The 20,000-nt window shown below is 42.5% G+C and overlaps 1 protein-coding gene across 2 annotated transcripts in view; it reads left to right on the forward strand.

Annotated features, from left to right (window-relative positions):
- carm1l (coactivator-associated arginine methyltransferase 1, like) overlaps positions 1-20,000 on the forward strand; it is a 62,812-nt gene that overhangs the window by 19,693 nt on the left and 23,119 nt on the right. The window contains exons 1-4 of one of the 2 annotated variants that reach the window (XM_079524328.1): positions 15,475-15,548; positions 16,045-16,192; positions 17,874-17,999; positions 18,514-18,761. In XM_079524328.1, coding sequence (XP_079380454.1) covers positions 15,492-15,548; positions 16,045-16,192; positions 17,874-17,999; positions 18,514-18,761 — 579 coding nt within the window. In that variant the 5' untranslated portion in view covers positions 15,475-15,491. Of the gene's footprint in view, positions 1-15,474; positions 15,549-16,044; positions 16,193-17,873; positions 18,000-18,513; positions 18,762-20,000 lie in introns of those variants that run through there. The other variant, XM_079524329.1, reaches the window with a different exon arrangement.

Raw genomic sequence — 20,000 nt, forward strand, 5'->3', positions numbered from 1 at the left:
GGACCCACTTTTAGGCCAGTGCAACAGAGCATGCTTTTGCCTTTTTTAAAACCTTACCCATTTTAACCAAATACATACCTTATTCAACAGGACAGCCAGTGTGGAGTCAGAAGGTTCCCGGTTCGATCCCCGGGTCTCCTCCTGGCTGCGTGTCGAAGTGTCCTTGAGCAAAATACTGAATCCTATATAGTGTCTTGCTCAAGGACACTTTGAAGTGTCACACCGTACGCATGCATGCATGCACATATTGCACGCACGCACGCACGCACGCACGCACGCACGCACGCACGCACGCACGCACGCACGCAGACAGCAGAGGAAACCATGCAACCAAGCTGCTCTTCAGCCTGATTTGTTTTATCATTTTCCAGGGTCAAGTGGGTCAACCCCTCGTGAGGCATGGTGTCCTGATTCACAAGTACTTTGTTCTGACTGACGCCTTTGTCAGGTATAATTACACATTCCTTGTAGATCGGCTATTTTCAATATTCATTTTTACAGAGAAGTGTGCGTGTAGGGCTAAAGTTATTATTAAATATGTAAAATGAACGGACAATATATGGACAAATATTAAATAGTTAGCCTACTTAAGTGAAATAATCATTTGTTTCTGTTTTCCAGTCCTGGTGCGGTTGTGGTCCTAGGGGCCCATAATCGTTCGGACACCTCTGAGGTCACCCAGAAGTTCGTGATAGAAGAGGTATGTGTCAGAACATATTACATACATAACTATCACTTAGAAATGAGCGGAAATTACACATAACACCTTACAGTGTTACTGAAAACATAACACCTACATTGTTACTGAACTGAAAGTTGTCAGGGAGGTGCTTAAACCAAGTGCCTTTGAGCAAGGCACTGAACTCCAATCTGCTCTTCAATTCAGTCAAACAATTTGTTGAAATCCATTGAAAATAGATCTACAATCTAATCTTTTTTTCTTTTTTTTGAGGGGCGCTAGCCCCTCCTATAGGTTTAATGTTTGTTTTTAGTTCAATGCTTGTTTTAAAAATCTTGTCCCTAACACAAACATTAAATGCCATTAACAATAAAGAGAATTTAATGTTTGTTTTGTCATCTAAACATGTGCCTGTCGTTTCTCTGCAAAGGTCTTCCTTTTCCCCAACGATGACTGGGCTGAAGAGACTGCGGGACTGGCCAAACTGGACCGCCCAGTCAACTTCAACATGTACATCAACCGCGTGTGTCCCCCGAAGCGTCACTTCATCCCTGCTGCTGGGTCCTGCAAGATAGTTGGCTGGGGGTGGACCAATTTCACAGGTGAGGAAACAACAACACATTCATACAGGCTGCAAGGAATTCGATTGGCCACATTATCGGCATGTGCTGATAATGGGGAGGGTCTTACATTGTATGTATACAATACTTCCCCTGGAAGCTCTCTTTCTTTGACCATCAATCACATTTTCATGTCCTGGAATGTAAACAGGTCGCATTAACATAACTTCTTTGAGGGCTTTAGGGCGGGACTTCCTGTTCATAATCTCAATATATTCACAGTGAAAATAGATGTACGAGTAGATCGCTATCTTCCCTATTTTTGAAACCATGTGTGAACAGTAATTAAATAAATACATATATTGTCCTGATTTTTGACATGTCATTGTAGGACATGTACGCAATGACTTGCTTCATGAAGGCTCTGCCAGGATCATATCCAACGACCAGTGCAAGCGGGACATGCCTTCTCACTTCCACGATTACATCACCAACGCTACATTCTGCACTGCCGCCGATGAGACCCATCTCCACCACTGGGTGAGTGACAAAGAGATGGAAACGTCACCGTGATATTTATTTACGCATTAAAAACACACACTGAGAAATGCCACTTTGTTGTTGTTGTTGTTGTTTCAGACCGACGTGGGGAGCCCTCTCCTGTGTGAGCAGGAAAAGGGGGTCTTTGGCGTCTACGGTCTGCTCTTCTACGCTACTGACAGCAGGCGTCCTTCTCTGTTCCTCAACGTCACCATGATGGACTCCTGGATGGATGAGCTCTTCGCTTTGTACAACGCAGAGTAGACAACGCCCCACCAGCCATGGCGGCTTCAAGAGATTTGGTTAAAGATGGTGTGCCGTGATTCCCCCCCTCCCCACTAGAACATGATCATCAGGTAGTTAGTATGATTATACTAGGAGGACGTTTTTATTTCTTCACAAAAGTGTAGAGAAAGTGTTAAAATTATGTTTTTATGTGGCCACACCCACACGTTCATTAAATAGGCCTATACCTGGTTTTCAGGTGGGTGGTGAGTGGTGTGGTGACCCACCTGAATGGAAGCCGCACCCACAGCTGTTGTTGTATGACTGGGCCTTTTGACTCAAATGCTTTCAGCTTTCAGGAAAGAAACCAAAAATACACAGGGAACCCGAGGGAAGACATGTTTGAATATTATAACCACACCTGGGGTCTGTTAGAGTAATGTTAACTCCATAGACACATAGACACAAAAAAAGCAGCCTACAAAAATCACTGCACTCCACCTTTAAGAAGATGGAGGGGTCCGCGGTCAAATTCATATCGTTTTGGGGGTCCTTGGCCTGAAACAGTTTGAGAACTACTGATTTAGAAGGTCTTAAACCCTGTTTTCATTCGATTAACCAACCATGGGTTAAAAAACTAAGGGACATGCAGGAAAGCTAATTGGAACTTTGGGCCCCTGAGAACACTGTTTGCACAGTTTTATTTTTAATATTTGATTACAAATGTGTGCAGCAAAATAATAATATATTTTTGGAATAACATTTAAGGCCCAATATATACCTGTATATATACAGTATATAGTTTTACATCTTTTACAAATGTGCGGCAAAATAAATATAATATATTTTTGTAAAGGCCTAATATTTTTTTAAATGCTATAAAACCTGTGATAGTTGAAGGGTTAGGTCTGATAATAATGTACCGTAAAATCATGGATATTGATGACAAAGCATACATTTATTCTTTATTTTATACATTTAAGGTGAAAGAAATGCCATTTTAATGCTGACCTGCAGTATCTGTCCATAATTTGAACTGAACGTCAATAAATGTCTCTCTCTTTATGTCCTTTGTGTCTTTTACTGTTAATATGCTTTGATGTGAGTTTTTACCTGTAAAACTAAGAAAAGTAAAAGCAACTCTTCGAGTGATAACCATGGGTTGGTTGGTCCACTATCTATGGAAATTATTCTTGTCAGAGAGTCCTTTATACCAGAGAGTTATAGGCTATTTATGAAATGAAATGATTCCTGTCAGAGAAATAAACAACACAAATAAAAGGTCTTTCAGTTGAACATAAATCAAAGTGCATACAGACCAGGGGTCCATGCAGTTAGTACAGTAGGTGGATTATATATAGATATCTCAAATCAACATGCCTGGTATGTCACTCAGAGAGCAGGGATGTTTCAGACGATCAGTCATGGGTTTGCTGACAAGAATCATGGCTATTAAAAAGATAGATGTAGTTATTAAAAATGACTTCTATGATTTATAATTGTTATTGTTTTTTGGTTTTTTTACATTTTGACAGCGTACAGTAGCCTACATTGCGTCCTAATCTGGGTGTCTTCTGCATGTCCCAATATTGGGTCAGCTTGTGATATGCCAAAATAAATATAAATATAACATTCAAATCAGAAGGCTAGTACCAGAAGAATAACTAAAAACATTAAAATAAGAACGGGTTAAGAAAAAGGAGAATAATGTCCATAACCATCACCAAAAATGTATTCTGAAGGTGTTAAGTTTGGCATACAGGACCCATGGAACATGCATGTGATGGATACAACAAACCACCTTATACAATAGTTAACTATATTTATATGGTCTTACAGGACCTGGAACATGCATGTGATGGATACAACAAACCACCTTATACAATAGTTAACTATATTTCTATAAAAGTGAGTACATAAAGATATGTGTGGTAGAACTATAGCCTGCTGATGGAAATGAGTGTGGAATAGAATGTTGTACAAAAATGCTTGTTTGTGTGCAGGGCTCCAACCTTGAATGTGGCACTTAAAGGATATTTAGTTTAATCAAATAGTTTAATGAGAACATTTTATCGCTGAGAGACAGACAGTCACTCCTTTCTGAACAAAAGCGCTTTCATGACTCATGTGGAAAAACTGTTTTGGTAGAAAATGTATCTAAAAAGTCTAAAGCAAGTGGTTCTCAACCAGTGGTCCATGCAGGCGGGGACCACCAGTGGTCCTTGTGGACGTTCCCAGGTGGTCCCCAGCCGAAAGAGTTGGTCTCGTTAAACCTTTTTTTAATGTATGTGTCACTGTTGTCCTGCTTTTTGCCATGAACATAATTGTGTGTAAGTGTTGTTGCTATTGAATTGTGGACAAAAATCTTATCCAATGATAACAACAATATTCTTTAGTTTTGGGTCTGAGACTGACTGGTATAGTCTAGTACTATAGTCTACTGACTCAAAGTAACATAACTAGTGCTGAAAATGATGGCTCTTAGTGTTACACGGCCAAAGGCCTTCCACAAGGGGTCAGTAGAGCTGCATGTAGGAGCTAATGAGGATCAGTTCAGAGCCATTGAATTATACAAAGTTGCGCCATTGAGGGGGCAGAAAACTGCGCTCGAGGGCGGATTCATGCAGCCTGGACTGGAGAGGGACTAGCTGGAGTTTGACATACATTGTTTTCAATGAGGGCGGCGCAATTATCAGCATTTTTTTGCTGGACATGGAGTTTAGAGTTTACATAGCCTGCATATTGATTGATTGATTGAAGAATTTATTAACAGTTTGCAGAATTACAGTACATTTCAAGCACAAACTCAATACAAAGGCTGTTAACTGTGAGTGGACGACCCAATTAAGCATTACACTTGTTTCCAATAGGGTCCACCATGTTCATATCATCAAAACATTTAGAGACGTACAAATAGACAGACAGAACAGGAATTCATCATAAAGGAGGTAAAAAGGGAAAAGAAACATATACAGTGAGGGAAAAAAAGGGGTGGGCCTGGTTTTAAGGGCCTTTGAGGTGCTGTGGTACCAGGAGGTGCATGCATAGTCAAAGTAACCCTGTACAAGGGCTCCTGTTAGGGTCTTCAAGGTGTTTTTGTTGACCAGTGAGGAGATCCTGTAAAGGAATCTTGTTCTATGGTTGACCTTTTTGATTACGTTGGTGGCCATTTTATCACCGGAAAGATTAGCCTCCAGGATGGAACCTAGGTAGGTAATTTCATCTTTACGTGTGATAACATTGTCACCCACTCTAACCAAGAAGCCATTTGCCTTGCTGAGATTACTATTAGAGCCAAAGAGAATGGATTCAGTTTTTCCCAGGTGTAAAGATAGTTTGTTATCAGCGAGCCAGGTGCAGATTCTACCGAGTTCAGAGCTGAGGGCCTTTTCAACCTGCAGTTTGTTCCTGTCCGAGACTAGCAGTGCCGAGTCATCTGCGAACAGGAACAAGTTGCAGTCACAAGCTGAAGTCATGTCGTTAACATATATTAGGAACAGTAAAGTGCATGCAATATCTGGTTTCAGTATTTATTTATGATGCATTGTCTCTATTATTAATAAGCCGGTTATTGTAGCGGACTAGCGGTCAATTTGTATTGGTGGTGGGGAGGGGGGCGGTGCGGGGGTCGCGAAGACGCGAAACATGATGCTGGCCAAAGCATTTTCGGGGGTCCCGACCTTAGAGTAGGCCCTATATATACTCGGCGGTCCCGACTCCCCAGCCAAAAACGTCAGACGACAGTCTGCAGAATAGGTTTACAGTAGGCCTACATTTCAAGCACAACTCAATACAAAAACTGTTAACTGCATGCATGTGAGTGGACGACACCAAGCATTACACTTGTCTCTCTCTCTGCGTGTGTGTGTGTGTGTGTGTGTGTGTGTGTGTGTGTGTGTGTGTGTGTGTGTGTGTGTGTGTGTGTGTGTGCGCGCGCGTGCGTGTCACAATGCAGTTTAAATAGATTGCATGAAGACATGAGTAGCAAACTGCTTGCTTTACTTAACTTTATAGCAGAGGGGATATTGAGATGCAAATGACCCAAGTGAAATCTCATCTCTTAATGGGAAACAATGGTATTATAGACCATCATCACATGGTGGCCATGTTGGCATTTTGCATTGCAAAAATGCCAATTGCCATTAACTTGATGGCAAGATGGTCGCCATGTGAATATTGTCTATTGCAGATGCTATCTATGGTCCTTAAACTGAATTCATTCAATGATGACAATATTCAATTAGCAGAAAAGTGATTCATTTGAAGCAATAAACTATAGACCAGTGGTTCCCAAAGTGGGGTCCGGGGACCCCCAGGGGTCCTTGAGGGAGTTCCAGGGGTCCCCAGCTAAATGATAGTTTGGAACCAAATGGACCCTTAATGGGTCTGTAACTCTGAGAGTGTACAAATGGAACCAAATGGACCCGCTCTCAGAGTTAAATTAGCATTGATTTTACAATATAAATTGGGGGTCCCAGAGATAGATAGAAATGCTATTAAATGGGGGTCCGTAGACTAATGCATGTCAAACTGGGGGTCCTTGAAATTAAACGGGTTGAAAATCACTGCTAGAGCCGTAGAAATCTTCTCTTATGGGAGGTCCCTGGCATGTCTTTTCAAATGGGGGGTCCGTGGGGCTAATTGGTGTCAATTTGGGGGTCCTTGACATGAAAAAGTTTGGGAACCAGTGCTATAGACGAATCCATGGAGCAGGTGCGACCAGATGTCCCCCCTTTGCGTGGGACAGTCCCTCATTTCCAAGACTTTTACACAGATTTACTTTAATATACCCACATCAGCTGGCCAAAAATCATTTATGTTCAAAGCTCCTTGTGACTGGAATAATCTACCTGTCCATATTCGTTCAATAACATCTTTTCATTTGTTTAAAACTGTGCTGTCCTCTCATCTCGAGACTACCTGTTCATGTTTTCACTAATCAAATCTATGATGCAATGATCCATGTGTTATGTCTACGTTATGTCCATGTTATGTGAAATGTTGTTTTGTTGCAGTTTTCTTTTTTTTGTTTTGTTTTGTTTGTTTGTTGTTTATCTATGAATTGTGTTGTTTTGTCTTGTCTTGTTTTTGTCTGGTTGAACTGTCTGTAGAAAAGTGTCTTTATGTATGAAGTGTATTTTGTGAATCGCGGACCCCCTTGAAAACGAGATGGTTCATCTCAAGGGATTGTTCCTAATAAAGAAAAATGTCAGACTTTTCAGGCGTCCCACGAATTGAGACCCCTTTGTCCCACATTGTTGCTGGCAGACATCAGTGTTCAAGACAAATGCCCTTATAGTTAGTCCCCTAATAGTTGGCTTTCTGTTGTAAAGCTCTCTCATTATTGTCTCTTTTCTTGCAAGATGTGTTATTAATATTAAGCCTGTTAAAATAACATGAGAAATATCCCCTAAGCTACAGTACCAAGTCGGTCATATACCCATGACCAAGATTTGCATTTTTAAAACAAAATGTGGGGTTTAATGACAAAATTATAGGCAATATTATAGGCCCATGCGGTCGAATATGACATCAAGGCATTTAATAGCAATTTTAGTAATAAGTTGCTAACCCCGTCCCACTTGTCCCACACAAGCGATAATTCTGTCCCTCAAATGAACATAAGTTTGGATCTGGTCACCCTACAGGTGTATGCAATCTGTGTGCGGTGTCAAGCTGCGCTTAATTAGCCCTTCACTAAGTCCCTCCCCAACCCATCCTTGTCCAATAGGCACGTTAGCAGCGAAGAAAGCTTGACCTGCATAGCAACCGTTGCTAAACTATTTGGATTGGCATTGGACAATCGCTTTTTGGGGTGGGATTTAGTGAAGGGCTAATTAATGGTGGGCCTACACCTCAGCTATGGCCACGCCCAGGGCACCCCTCTGTGGATTCCTCCATACAGCGCAGGCACACCTGAACTTCCATGCGCGGCCAAAAGCCGCTGTCTCCCGGCGTCTCTTCCTGGTTTTTAGACAGCTGGTGGATGGAAATGAAGCTCCACCCACGCGGCAGAATGCCGCGGGGGCCAGCTTTTCCGGGAATCTGGCCGACGCGGCATTTGGGGTTTCCTAAATTGATTGGAGTTTCCCTCCCTGTTTGTATTCAAGCCAAAACTCAGATACATTCAAGATTATATAAAGATCCTCCGTGACCTTCATTGGCTACGGGTTAAACAAAGAATCCACTTCAAAACACTCCTGACCACCTACAAAGCACTAAACAACCTGGCTCCCCCATACCTCTGTGACCTCCTCAATCGTCATGTCCCCTCCCGCTCCCTCAGCTCTGGTGACGCAAACCCCAAAACCAAACTCCGTACGTGGGGTGACAGAGCTTTTTCCTTTGCTGCCCCAACCCTGTGGAATGCCCTCCCTAAGGCACTCAGAGATGCCCCCACCCTCCAAACTTTCAAAACCGCCCTCAAGACCCACCTCTTCAATATTGCCTTCCCTAGCTAACCCTTCTCACTGTCTTTCTTTTTAATGTTTTTTAGCTTTTAGTGTTTTCCTTTTTCTAATAAAGTTGTTTTTATTTTGTTGTTACCTCTGGCTCTGTAAAGCCCCCCCCCCCCCCCCCCATGTAAAGCGTCTTTGGGTACTCAGAAAAGCACTATATAAGTTTGAGATATTATTATTATTAAGATGTTTGCAATTGACATTCAACATTTATTGAAAGCATGCAGAGTCCAAGCGTAGGAAATAGGAATACACAGAGATTCCAGATTTGTTTTGATGTTTTGAAAGCTACATTATTGGGACTGGAATTACCTGTAAATCTTCATAGATTTTTCATCATCCAATTTGTCCATCCATATTGTGTTTTCCGAATGAATAATGTCTGTGCAATATTGTTAAATTATAAGTCCATACTTTTAGCCTGCCCTATATGCCATAATGCCATATGTTGCATATGGTATGTCAAAGTCTGGTTCAAAAGTGTTTTCAAGGGAGAGGAGCTGGTTTACCAGGCTAGTCAAAGTCATCGTGTCATGTCAAACTTTATTGCACGTTTATATATAAAAAAAGAAAGATACATCTTAGAGTTGAAAAAGCAAATGAAGCATTGAAAATAAGGTATTTAAAATGTAAATAAATAAGAAAGGACAAGAGAAAATAAATACTGCTTTGCTCTATCTAAAGGTCAAGTAATGTATAATTATGCCCCAAAAGTGCAGCGCTTCTGCATATTGTAGTCTAGTGTGTGTGTGTGTGTGTGTGTGTGTGTGTGTGTGTGCGTGTGCGTGTGCGTGTGCGCGTGCGCGTGTGCGTGTGCGTGTGCGCATGAGACAAATAAATATCCGCAGGCAAAGCTGCTGCAATCACATATTACAAGGCTAAATCAGTATTAGTGGGCACCGTCTACAGACCGCCTGACCAACATGGGTTCTATGATATACTTGAGGGGTGCTTAGCTGAGGAGGAATGTGTAGAGAAAATCCTGATTGGCGACTACAATACAGACATGCAACGTAAGGAAGCACCTGTGTTTAAGTCATTCAGTAAGTTCTGTGATCTACATAGTGTCAGTCAGCTAATTACCCAACCCACTAGAGTGTGTGATTCTACTCAAACTGTCATTGATCTCATTCTGTCCTCGGACAAATCCAGAATCTCCAAGAAAGGGGTTATTGTATGTGGGCTTAGTGATCATTTTATGATATTCTGTACCCGCAAAATACAAAAAATTAAGACCGGCTGCCACAAAACAGTCATATCTAGGGACCTCAAAACCTACTCTAGTGAGGTCTTTAACCAAGTATTGGAGAGTCTGGATTGGTCCGATGAGCTTAAAAGCACACTTGTCGAAGAAGCTTGGCTTGGCTTCAAAACCAAATTTACATCAGTACTGAACAACATGGCTCCTTTGAGAACCACCAGGGGCAAAACCCGCTCGGAACCATGGATGAATTCGGTCATACTGGCTGCAATGAAAGCCAGAGACAAAAAATGCTCTGAAGTTCTAAAATGCAAGTCAAAGCTAGCCAAGCGCTTCGACAGTGTTCGCCAAGCTCGTTTGAACAACCTTAATACACAACGAATCAAACTACGAAACAGTGTAACTGCCATGACCAAATCAGCTAAAAGTAACTTCATTAATGATAAAGCTCAGGAAAACAAAAACAATCCTCATGAGCTCTGGAAGCTACTAAACAATCAACTAAGCTATGGTCAGAAACTAAAAACCAGATTTTCGAACATAAACATCAAATCTGACAACACTCTCATCACTGACAACCTTGATGTGGCCAACTACTTGAATATCTTCTTTACAAACATAGCAACAACTCTGGTTAACAAACTGCCCTCCCACTCTGGGCTCTTTGGTGTAGAGCACATTACAACCTTCTACAAAAACCTAGGTGTTTGTAAAGACGATTTTAAACTAGTTATGGTAACAACTGATGAGATAATTAAGAAACTGAGTGCCCTCCAACCCCACAAGGCCACAGGCCATGACAACATTCCCTCCAAATTTCTCAGAGACTCAGCCATCTCTATAGCTCCAATCATCACCCACATAGTAAACCTCTCCATCAAACAGGGACAGGTCCCCCAAGATTTCAAACTGGCCAAAGTAACCCCCTTGCACAAGAAAGGGAGTAAATTAGACCCCGGCAACTACCGCCCTATTTCTATTCTTAGTTCCATCTCGAAAGTGATGGAAAAAATAGTCTATGAACAGGTTGAAAAGTATCTTGCCACTAACAAATTATTGTACGAGTTCCAATCTGGCTTCAGAACATCCCACTCCACTGACACATGCCTTCTCTATTTAAGCGACCACATCAAACAAGAGGTGGACGCTGGCAAATACTGCGGCATGGTCATGCTGGACCTCCAAAAGGCTTTTGACACCGTGAACCACTCCATACTGGTTAACAAGCTAAAAGCAATTGGTTTCGATAGCACATCAGTGAGCTGGATGCAATCCTACCTGGAGGGGAGAGAACAGATGGTGGAAGTGAACGGAACACTGTCCCCCCCCCTCCCAGTGAGCTGTGGCGTTCCACAAGGAAGCATACTAGGACCTCTACTGTTCCTAATATATGTAAACGACATGACTTCAGCCTGTGACTGCAACTTGTTCCTGTTCGCAGATGACTCAGCACTGCTGGTCTCGGACAGGGACAAACTGCAGGTTGAAAATGCCCTCAGCTCTGAACTCGGTAGAATCTGCACCTGGCTCGCTGATAACAAACTATCTTTACACCTGGGAAAAACTGAATCCATTCTCTTTGGCTCTATTAGTAATCTCAGCAAGGCAAATGGCTTCTTGGTTAGAGTGGGTGACAATGTTATCACACGTAAAGATGAAATTACCTACCTAGGTTCCATCCTGGAGGCTAATCTTTCCGGTGATAAAATGGCCACCAACGTAATCAAAAAAGTCAACCATAGAACAAGATTCCTCTACAGGATCTCCTCACTGGTCAACAAAAACACCTTGAAGACCTTAACAGGAGCCCTTGTACAGGGTTTCTTTGACTATGCATGCACCTCCTGGTACCACAGCACCTCAAAGGCCCTTAAAACCAGGCTCCAGACTTCCCAAAACAAACTGGTCAGGCTCCTACTTGATCTAGCCCCCCGAACCCACCTCACCCCTGCCCACTTCGACAGGCTGGAATGGCTTAGGGTCGACGACAGAGTACAGCAACTTGCAATGGGTCTGGTCCACAAGATTCGATACACCACCAAGATACCCATGTACCTGTCTAGATACTTCCTTAATGTTAATGAAGTCCACACCCACAACACCAGAGGGAGTACAACGAACCATGTACAACCCAGATTCGGCACAAACAAGGGACTAAATTCTTTTCGCTCCTATGCCACCAAAATGTGGAACGCCCTACCAACTGTCATTAAGACATGCGAATCCCTTGACTCCTTCAAAACCGCTCTCAAAGGGCACCTACGGATGGCTACAATTCGAAACTGGCCCCCGTAAAATCTGAATCCCCCCCCCGCCCCCCCCTTTTTTCCCCTCACTGTATATATTTATTTTCCCTTTTTACCTCCTTTTTGATGAATTCCTGTTCTGTCTATAGAAGTGTCTATTTGTACGTCTCTAAATGTTTTGATGATTTGAACATGGTGGACCCTGTTGGAAACAAGTGTAATGCTTAATTGGGTCGTCCACTCACAGTTAACAGCCTTTGTATTGAGTTTGTGCTTGAAATGTACTGTAATTCTGCAAACTGTTAATAAATTATTCAATCAATCAATCAATCAAACAAAGAAAGCAGTGCAAGGGACGAAGTATAACTATATACATTTTACACCCCGCTTTCACCCAAAATATTTTTGTTATTAAAAAACAAAACAAAAAACACATACCGGTAGCTTAGCTATAGGCTACGCACACGTCTGATATTACTCCAAGTGAGAATGTCCGCTCTGGTTGCAGAGATTGATATATTTCACCGTCCTCTCTGGAAACCTGATCTTCCCTCGGTTCTTCATGTTGCCCGCGTACATGTTGGCCTTGAGCTTAGCGTAGTAGTCCGAGAACTTGTTGAAGAGGATGGAGATGGGCAGGCCGTTGAGGATGATCCCGAAGGAGATGCAGACGAATGCGAAGAAACGGCCATGCACGGTCTCTGGGAACATGTCTCCGTAACCCACGGTGGAGATGCTGACCTGCAGGGAATCAATATAAACATCACTGAGAATTCACAACTGGATGAAAACCCATTGAGACCTGAGACCAGATTCTACAAATCATCGCCTTCTAAATCCTGACTGTTTTCAGAAGATAAAACCCATGTTTCTATAACAGTGGTTCTCAAACTATTTCATGTCAAGGACCCCAAAAAGTATATGTAGCCGACCCCCATCTGAAAATATGTTGTACTCCCCCAAGAAGCAAATATTTGAGTTAAAAACGTTCACTGTGAAATAATGCATTATTCAAAGATTTGCACACGTTTTCATGATTTTTCAAAAATAGCAGATCTACAAGCTCGTAGCACAGCACTCGGTGCCGCGTTATGAGCTTGTAGATCTGCTATTTTTCAACAGCTAAAGTTTAAAATAATGGTGAAAGTGGTTGAAAGTTATGAGGTCCGCTCAGGTCTAAATAATAAACACAATAAAATCCTGATGGGCAAATTTAACTCTGAATTACGGGTCCGTTTGGTTGAATTTGGTTTTGGAAGAATTTGTAGGCCTACTACTCTCAGTCAAATTCAACCAAATGGGCCTGTAAGATAGAGCTACATTCATACTGTATAGGACAGGCTATACATGAACACTGTCCAAGACTTGAGCATGAGATCATTTCTACCTAAAATCTTATATTTTGTTCTAAAGTGCAATAGAGCAGCTCACAATCCTCCCACTAGTGACCATTCGGTGCCATTTGTAAGTAATGTAGGGCAAGGTAAAAGATTGTATGGGGCATACAGTAGCCTACAATGTAGGCTACTGTATGCCCCATACAATCTTTTACCTTCAATGTATTTTCTATACGTGTTATTCCCATTGCTGTGCTCTGTAACCCTGTATACAGTTCGTATAGATTCTCTTCCAAATTGTGGAAGCATTGGCGGACTTGTCTGCATGTTAGACATTGAAAACCTGTATTTATTGTATTTATTTTCTACGGGGACTCTGTTTTTCTCTGTGTCCATGGGCGCTGCTGGGGCACTTGTTTTACAGCGCCGGCTACTACTAGTAGGGCAGGGTTATAATCTCACAAAAACTATGCCTAAACCTAAGCTTAACCCTACCTGACAAAAACTATGCCTACACCTAACCTGCCAACAAGCGCCCCATCAGTGCCCATCGACTCCCGGGCTCTGCGAAAAAGGTAGTCCTGAAGGGAACTTGATTTGTCAGTGACAAATCTGGTAACCATCCCCTGTTCTTGCATCCTAATGGTGTCTATAAATAAGTATTTCATAAATGTCACCAAATTGTAGTGCTATATTTTACATAGGTATACTCCGCTGAACTAAGACAAGGATGGATTAGTTGCATCAGATCTGGCATATAGGCCTAAAGGTAAATAATCAGAAAATACCCAAATATACCGTACTAATAAGAACTGATACCGATTCAGAGATTAAAATAGGGTGCATTTTGCATCCCAAAATGCAGTTTATAGTTAAGGGATGTAATAAAACAACGACCTCTGCATCCACGGGATGCACTACTGTACTACTGTACTGTTTTTTATTCTAGTTTATTTTGCTAGCTTTAGTTATAATAATAATTTCTTCTTCTGTTTTCTACATGAATATAACCACATTATAACCATATAAAATGAAATGGGAGTTAAATGCTGCAATTTGTAAAAATGGCAAAATGGCAAGACGAGAATTGCGCAAACGGGCGCGACCTGATGCGGCACAAACGGGACGAACCGAGGCGAATATATATTCAGGTCCAATTCCTCGTGGGGGCCGAGATCCCTGGTCCAATTCCTCATGGGGGCCCTGGCCCCCCGGCCCCCACAGACTCTACGTCACTGCAAGAGACGGTCACGGCCACACAGCCAACTCAAGGTACGGCCACTGAGCCGACTTGGGGACCCAACACAAGGACAACACAAGAGATGGTCACGGCCACACAGCCAACTCAAGGTACGGCCACGGAGCCGACTTGGGGACCCAACACAAGGACAACACAAGAGACGGTCACGGCCACACAGCCAACTCAAGGTACGGCCACGGAGCCGACTTGGGGACCCAACGCAGCTCCTCCAAGGAAAACAAACAAATGAACGGAGCTGAACGTGAATCCCCCCCACCGCCCACCCCTTTTTTTCCCTCACTGTATATGTTTCTTTTCCCTTTTTACCTCCTTTATGATGAATTCCTGTTCTGTCCTTTGTCTATATAGAAGTGTCTATTTGTACGTCTCTAAATGTTTTTGATGAATTGAACATTGTGGACCCTATTGGAAACAAGTGTAATGCTTAATTGGGTCGTCCACTCACAGTTAACAGCCTTTGTATTGAGTTTGTGCTTGAAATGTACTGTAATTCTGCAAACTGTTAATACATTTTTCAATCAATCAATCAATCAATATGTCAGTGGGGTGTACTTGTACAGTATGGCTGAAGGCTGTGCTACAGAAACAGGACATAGGCTCCTGCTATGGGCCTATACTTACTTTGAATCAAGAATACCAACACCTTTGGTTTCATAATACGACAATGAACGAATAAATAAATCCTGCACAACATAAAACAAAACTATGATGAAAGCAGCAGCAGCAGCACACATCATGAGTCATGACAGAGCTTCCATGCAGCGGTGTGGTTTTGGACAGAAAGGGGGAACTGTTTCCCTCCTGTTTCTTCAGCTCCCCTATACAGCGAGGTCTCATTTCTCTCCTCCCCTTTCTCCTCCTTCACCATCCCTCTCTTCCTCTCCTCATTTTCCATCTCTCTCTCTCTCTCTCTCTCTCTCTCTCTCTCTCTCTCTCTCTCAGTCAAACAGTGAAAAGCTGACCCAAGTTTCTCTAGACAGGAAAATGGAAAAGCAAGCAGAGAAGCTGTCTGTGAAGGTCTACACTCTGCAGGATGATCAGGTAGGAAGCGGACAAACAGGAGAATAAACAGGTGGACTAATGTGGTTATGATTGATCTTGCTCTATGACCTGACTTGATATGACCTGACTATAATTATGATCTGACGTGACAAACACTGTATTGTGTTGACAAGACATGACATGGCTTGACGTGACATGGTAGTGAAACATGTGACATACCGGTAACTAATGTATCAAAACATGGCATGAAATGTATATTCGTGTTTAAATGTATTTTCTTCTTTGATTTATATATGATCTTTATGATTGGTATCATGTTTATTATTTATTGTGGGCCTTATTTTAATGGGGTTACGGCAAAGTTACACCTATGTGTGATATGTGCCCTTAATGTAGTGTTGGGATGTGGGGGGGTCACATTACTCACATATGATTGTGTTGGGGGGGGGGGGGGGATCAAAGCATAAAACTGTTTAGAATACAAACACATGATACTGCACATACAACCGCTCTGATATTGTGATCTGCCTGCAAGGAGATGCAGATCGTGAACAAGGAGGTGGGGAGTGAGGAGGAGGAGGAGCAGGTGGTGAAGGTGTGCAGACAGAGAGGAGACCAGGAGTTGTATTTACTCCTCACCGATGCAGGACCAACGGAGGCTCAGCACCTCACCTTACAGGATGGTAGATACACATGTACACTATATACACCAATGGTGGGAAAAAAGTATACTCACATTTATGAGGGGAGCTACGCGCTAGCCTATGCCCAGCTTTGTGTGTGTGCGTGTGAATTTTAGCGATGATTTGATTGGCTGATCGCCCCATAGCGATGATTTGATTGGCTGAGCAAAGTACATATTGAGGATAAAAAGTGAGGGCAAAAAAATTGAAGACGCCAATTGTGATTAAAAAAATCACACCCGTGTGAACTGAGTGGTGTAAGGTTTTATATAGCATGATCAGCTGTGGTCTGACGTAATGTCTGACGTAATGAAATCACACAAAATATGTTAAGTAAAAAAAGCTATCATTTTTGATAAATGTATGTATCACACCTGGATGTGATTTCACAACTGGCTTTTTTTGCGCAGAGAAAATGACCACGGTTGCTACGGTCATCCAGTTCACCCGGGTGTGATTTAATTACGTCAGAAATTATTTTGAACATAGCAACCACGGTCATTTTTTTATGCACACAAAAGCCAGTTGTAGGAGTGGTTTACACCACTCAAAAATGTTTCAAGTTCACAGTGAGCCAATGTTTAAATAGGGCTGAAGTGGTTAATGTCGGTTTTGTAATAGCAATCAACATTTACAAAGTAACTAGTAACTAATGTTTTCAAATGAGTAAGTACAACATTTGTCTATGAGATGTAGTGGAGTAGAAGTAAAATCATAGAAAATTGGAAATACTCCAGTAAAACATAAGTACCTCAACATGTTTAGTTAAGTACGGTACTTAACTAAACAACGTAAATTTACTGTACTTACTTTCCACCATTGATGCACACACACATACACATTACACAAACACACTATGCATGCATGCACGCACGTACGCAAGCGCATGTATGCACACAAGGATGGGCTGCAGTGTTTCAAGAATTAGAGAGGAAAGGTTCCCGATTCAGAACCAGTTCAGACCCGTTCAGACCAGTTCAGACCCAGTTCAGACCTGTTCAGACCCGTATATGCATCACTAGGGATTGTACTGTGTAGTTTTCAGTCTTCTGTATTCTTATTGCTGCGGTATGTTCACACTTTCCCCGATTCTTCTCCGCCCTGATACTCTGTCAATGAGCCGTGTGTGTGTGTGTGTGTGTGTGTGTGTGTGTGTGTGTGTGTGTGTGTGCGTGTGCGTGTGCGTGTGTAGCATACATGCAGCATGATGTTTGTTATGTGCACAGAGGCATGACACTTTCCTACTTCCTGCAGCACATGCACATACCTCACCCCCTCTGTTGCTTGACCTGCCCCATAGAAACTCCCTCGTCCTTGTGTGTGTGTGTGTGTGTGTGTGTGTGTGTGTGTGTGTGTGTGTGTGTGTGTGTGTGTGTGTGTGTGTGTGTGTGTGTGTGTGTGTGTGTGTGTGACTGGTGTGTGTGTGTGTGTGTGTGTGTGTGTGTGTGTGTGTGTGTGTGTGTGTGTGCACGAGTGTGTGCGTGCGTGCGTGCGTGTGCTGACAGTGTACACACATCACACGTTATGAGCTTGTAGATCTGCTTCCCCCCCCCCCCCCCCTGAGTGACACCGGCATATGCTTTCAGACTCTCTTCCTTCTTGCCTTTCCTGCCGTGCCTTCTCAGAGTAAGTGTTTATAATATTAAACATCGTTCAAATTATACAAAATCTATCTTTATAGGTGATGGGGTGTCCGTAATTCAGTTTGTCGTTTCCAAGGAGACAGACTGTTGCCAGGTTGGAAGCCAGTCCCTCCTGGTAACCGTTGGAAACCTTAGTGTCCTGCTGCAGTTCCAAGCTCACGATGGTGAGTAGTTCATAGCTGATCTACAAGCTCACGATGGTGAGTAGTTCATAGCTGATCTACAAGCTCACAACATTGCAATGTGATACGTTGTGGCTTGTTGTAGATGCCTAGTTTCAGCTGTAAGCAGTTTAGTGTGCCAGAGGGACAAAAGTATAGACCCCTGGCTGGGGGATCTTGGTCAATTGGGTTTAAGTTAATTCATGAAGAAATTGACTTCTGAGTTCATCCATGGGACGGGATATATAGTAGTATATCGTTTTTCTCTGACTTTAGCGTTTTCTTTTAACGTCTTAATGTTTTGGAACAACGGGTTTTCTCAGCGTTATTTGTCACACAGTGTTTCTCTTCTGTTCCGTTCCATTCCTCTCCATTCTCTCTTCCCTGATCCAACTCCTTCTGTAATTGCAAAATGTCAGAGCCTCCCCCACCAAAACAAACAAACAAATAAATAAATAAATCTCTTGTATTATCATGAAATAAGGTTTGATTGTGATTGTTATTCCTGATTGTTCAGACATGCAGAAGTTCAACAGGCTGCTGAGAGGAGTCATACGACGGGACTGCAATGACGGCGATGAAGATATCGACGGTGTAGATAATGATGAAGGATCCAAGGATGGATGCAACGAAGTAGGCAAGAGAGAAGACAAGGATGGAGAGATGGAGATAACAATGGGTGGAGAGAGCTTCCAGGAAGCATATAGGAGACATCCCAGTGTGTTTGCAGACACTGAAGACTCCTATGCTCCACGCTGCTATCAGGTAGCTCACACACACACACACACACACACACACACACACACACACACACACACACACACACACACACACACACACACACACACACACACACACACACACACACACACACACACACACACACACACACACACACACACACACACACACACACACGTCACACACACACACACACACACCCATGCACGCACGCACACAAACTCATCAAACTTTGACCCTGGCCTGTTTGTGACTAGGGTCAGGGGCCAGGGGATATATATATATATATATGATGGATAATGTTGAGTTATGGTAGATCTGTTAGTTTGGTGGATGGAATTGTCAATGTTCCTTTTGGCCCAGACCGTGTTCCATATAGGTCATATTTTGTCATCTTGCCCTTTTATCATCAGTTTACTCCTAGCCTACTGCCTGTTTACTCCGGGTTGTTCTCCTTATCCTATTTATGTCATGTCACCATCCACATGCCTAATTATCTCAGACCTATATTATCCTTTATTATTTTATCATACTTATATTATGGGTTGCCTGACGCCAAGTTCAGATTCACTGTCTGTCCCCAGTCAAAGTTAACTCGCATACTGAGAGGTCTATTTTGATATGAGAACTGCATGTATTTGACCTTGGGGCCTAGTGAGAAAAGTAGATAGGAGTCTTTCTCTCTGTCGAAAGTTTACCGCTAGCAGGGAAAGAATGTTTTCTTCAGGTTGCCATAGCAACGCCAGCCTCTGAGCTTTCCCGGTTTATGGCCCTCAATGACGGAACCAAGGAAGCTGGCATGATACCAGTCTCATCATCCATGTGCTGGTCCAATGAGCGCTCGACAACCCGCGCCAGCGTGGCATAGTGCGGAAATTAACTGTCTATTCAGCCAATGAAAGTTTATCAACAACTGACGTGATCTACAGTATTAATGCCTGGCACATGATGTGTCCGGCAGAGAGAACCCTGTGCATTTTGTTGCACAGGGTGAGAGATTTTGTAATTTGGCTGTATGTGGGTGTCTGTTCTGTCTCTCTGATCTGAAAATGAATCGACATAATCATATTCTGCTCTGACTGGACAATCCTTCTTCCTGGTGGTCTCATCTTTTTATTGGGTACTTAAGGTATTTTTCTAAAAGAGTATTTCCTGCTTAAAGTAATCCTGTTAAAGCTAATTGTGAACTTTGTCATCTAAAAGGTTTGGTAACCATTTGTTACCATTGTGGTGCAGAGTATCTATTTATACTCTGATTACTTT

Source organism: Electrona antarctica, assembly GCF_951216825.1.
Source record: "Electrona antarctica genome assembly, chromosome: 16".
Taxonomy (NCBI): domain Eukaryota; kingdom Metazoa; phylum Chordata; class Actinopteri; order Myctophiformes; family Myctophidae; genus Electrona; species Electrona antarctica.